At 32.0% G+C, this 3,756-nt stretch overlaps 1 protein-coding gene across 1 annotated transcript in view; it reads right to left on the bottom strand.

Annotated features, from left to right (window-relative positions):
- The window catches only part of LOC117114940 (gamma-aminobutyric acid type B receptor subunit 2-like), a 26,177-nt gene extending 22,590 nt beyond the window's left edge, over positions 1-3,587 (bottom strand). Inside the window, exons 1-3 of the mRNA XM_033258569.1 lie at positions 2,962-3,587; positions 1,227-1,526; positions 352-489 (exon numbers count right to left, since the gene is read on the bottom strand). Of these exons, the coding sequence (XP_033114460.1) occupies positions 352-489; positions 1,227-1,526; positions 2,962-3,255 (732 nt within the window). The 5' untranslated portion in view covers positions 3,256-3,587. The remainder of the gene's footprint in view (positions 1-351; positions 490-1,226; positions 1,527-2,961) is intronic.
- Between the last annotated feature and the right edge of the window lie 169 nt (positions 3,588-3,756).

Here is a 3,756-nt window from a genome sequence, read left to right as displayed (position 1 = left end):
ATTATTATTATTATTATTATTATTATTATTATTATTATTATTATTATTATATTGATGAATGTAACGAATGGGTGCCAGTGTTTGTGTTTCTAAATTATTCTAATTGCGCAAATTTGCTATCCCAGTTAAATAAATAGGCAAAGAGAACTTTTAAGTGACTAACTGACTTTACTACATTAAAATAATGCTTTTTGTCAAATCGATTGCTCGATCTTCCAGAAAAGCTTTTACATTATTACAAGAGCAATATTTCATTATTTTAAAGTTGTAAGTTGTAAACTCTTGCATGTCGTAGGTCGATTCAAGGCAATTCAACAATTGATGGTCATAAAATTTGTGAGTAGATACTACCTGAACTAAGTTCCAATACTGAAGTGTAGCTGCAGTCGGCATTGCCACCAATGAACATGCTGGCCCAAGTAACATCACTTTCACGGGATCGGTAGTGATCAGTTCGATTACTCCTTTCAGTCCCGTACCAAGATGACACTAATTATCAATAAAACCAATTCACACGCTATTTATTAGCTACAATTTTATAATGATATAATAACTGACATTTCGTTTAAAATTCTACACACCATACTTCATGTCCAGTAAATAATATATAAGCCTAAGACTTTTCATCAGCTTATTTTTGTTTCATTAAACCATTTGCAGGATAAGCCGTAATCACATGTATATTTCATATTAAAAATTTACAAAAAGAAGAAACCCACGAATTTCCTTATGGACACTAACAATTTTGCTATATGCCGTGGATGTTTTATTTAATCACATAGAAATGTTAATCACAATGAAATTTTATTGTATTATTTTTTATGATGTTGTAAATTGAATTTTTTTTATGAGAAGCTGAATAACACAAAAAAAAAATCCAGTGGAACACTTCGTGATTTGGAGCCAAATAAAAGGTAAGTGTAAGCCATAAGAGAATCATTGTATATATAGACTATAGAAATTTTTGAGCAAAGGAATCTAAAATTTGAAAACAAAAAAAACTCCTTAATCATGCTAGGTTGCTTATCTTTGAGTAGAACCTGAAGACAGAGCAAAATATAATTAATAACAACACTTTCAAGGTATGGAATAGGAAGCAATCACTTTATACTTTTCGGATTCAATCCATCCACTGCAAGTAAAACGAATTGGGTATTGTTCTCAATAACACTTATGTTATGTTATTGTTGCATTAAATAATCGAATAAAACACAAAAGTAACCTACCTGTGTATCTCTCCAATCTAGTAGCAGGCGATGATTAGGTAGAATTTGTGAGTTGGCGTTGATGTGTTCCAAAGCCAATTCCACGGCCACCTTTACAGCAGAACCATCCCAACCGCCGCCAAGTGAGTATAACGCTCCCACTGTAATATTGATTCGATTGTCAATATCCGACTTCACGAATGTCGGTAAAATTATTGTGAAAATAAAAACTAAATACATCACAGATTTTCTAAAATTCATCATATCTATTATACACATCGAATTCGTTGTTTGCGTTATGACATCAAAGCTCATAGAAGCCTCATTCACAGACGTTCAAATACTGTTTTCTTCAAAGTTCTTCCCGTCAATGACGACACACTCCCGGGTTTCTCGCTACTTCAGAACGCGTAACTTGTACTTACTATACAATCTTAATGTGACCAATACAAATTCCCTTTCTGTAATTCAAAAATTACCTCGACGTTCCATTTCTGAAAATGACCTGATCAATGCATAGCAAGTACAGTAACAACAGGCATCTATATCGACCATGAGTCAACCACTACCAGTTAAACCTAATTATTTTCCTAGTCAAACAAAACATTGCCTCGTTATTTGATGTTGCTCGTATTGTTGGTTGTAGGCTTGTGAGATGTACACAGGCCTTTGAATCTCTCTGTTACCTCGCGCATCAAAATAATTTTAAATTTGTTGATGAATACGTCATTCATCAATTAGGATAATGTTCTAATTTTCAATGCGTTCACAAAATGGAAGCAGATTTAACGTGGTGTGTTATTTCTGAAAGTGGTTTTTTCCTTAATTGAGGAAAAAACTAAAAGTTGATGTGTTGAGGTTTGTGATTGATCAATTCTTCACTTCCTGGAATTCAAGCAGAACGACCAGCATGGTGCACTAATAAACCAAAAAATTCATAATAATAATAATAATAATAATAATAATAATAATAATAATAATAATAATAATAAAATAACATCAACATAACAAAAAAGATATTCCCATTAAGTCCGAGTTAGCGCTAGTTATAATAATAATAATAATAATAATAATAATAATAATAATAATAATAATAATAGTAATAGTAATAATAATAATAATAATAATAATTATTATTATTATTATTATTATTATTATTATTATTATTATTATTATTATTATAGCAGCATATCATTATCATATTTATTAAAATTTTACATTGAGATGGAATTCCAATACGTTAGATAAAGTAAGTAGATATAAGTATTGTTTATGGTGGAGTGTTATTGTGTTGTGGCTTATTATATTTTATATAGGACCCTATACCCGGACATATAACACACGTTAATGGTTCTGTAATCATGGCGGAACGTACGTTTTAATCAAATTTATTGATCTGGGAATCGTCTTACGCTGTAATATAATCATTGAGCCTAGCTTGGTGGAATTCATATAATAGTGCCTACACAACATTACTGAAATTTCCATTATTTTGAAATTCAAGTTGATCAATATTATGAACATTAAAAATGAAATAGGCCTATTAAAATGCACAAGGAAATGGTTTAAACAAAACCAACCTACAAAAAGACAGTATATATACTGTCTCTTATACACATCTAGATGTGTATAAGAGACAGCTTTTCGGATTCAATCCATCCACTGCAAGTAAAACGAATTGGGTATTGTTCTCAATAACACTTATGTTATGTTATTGTTGCATTAAATAATCGAATAAAACACAAAAGTAACCTACCTGTGTATCTCTCCAATCTAGTAGCAGGCGATGATTAGGTAGAATTTGTGAGTTGGCGTTGATGTGTTCCAAAGCCAATTCCACGGCCACCTTTACAGCAGAACCATCCCAACCGCCGCCAAGTGAGTATAACGCTCCCACTGTAATATTGATTCGATTGTCAATATCAGACTTTACGAATGTCGGTAAAATTATTGTGAAAATAAAAACTAAATACATCACAGATTTTCTAAAATTCATCATCTCTATTATACACATCGAATTCGTTGTTTGCGTTATGACACCAAAGCTCATGGAAGCCTCATTCACAGACGTTCAAATACTGTTTTCTTCAAAGTTCTTCCCGTCAATGACGACACACTCCCGGGTTTCTCGCTACTTCAGAACGCGTAACTTGTACTTACTATACAATCTTAATGTGACCAATACAAATTCCCTTTCTGTAATTCAAAAATTACCTCGACGTTCCATTTCTGAAAATGACCTGATCAATGCATAGCAAGTACAGTAACAACAGGCATCTATATCGACCATGAGTCAACCACTACCAGTTAAACCTAATTATTTTCCTAGTCAAACAAAACATTGCCTCGTTATTTGATATTGCTCGTATTGTTGGTTGTAGGCTTGTGAGATGTACACAGGCCTTTGAATCTCTCTGTTACCTCGCGCATCAAAATAATTTTAAATTTGTTGATGAATACGTCATTCATCAATTAGGATAATGTTCTAATTTTCAATGCGTTCACAAAATGGAAGCAGATTTAACGTGGTGTGTTATTTCTGAAAGTGGTT

Source organism: Anneissia japonica, unplaced genomic scaffold (assembly GCF_011630105.1).
Source record: "Anneissia japonica isolate Jap-2015-1 unplaced genomic scaffold, ASM1163010v1 scaffold288189_len579620_cov203, whole genome shotgun sequence".
Lineage (NCBI taxonomy): Eukaryota > Metazoa > Echinodermata > Crinoidea > Comatulida > Comatulidae > Anneissia > Anneissia japonica.
The sequence above is the reverse complement of the archived record's forward strand: the minus strand, read 5'-3'. Positions and strand labels throughout refer to the sequence as shown.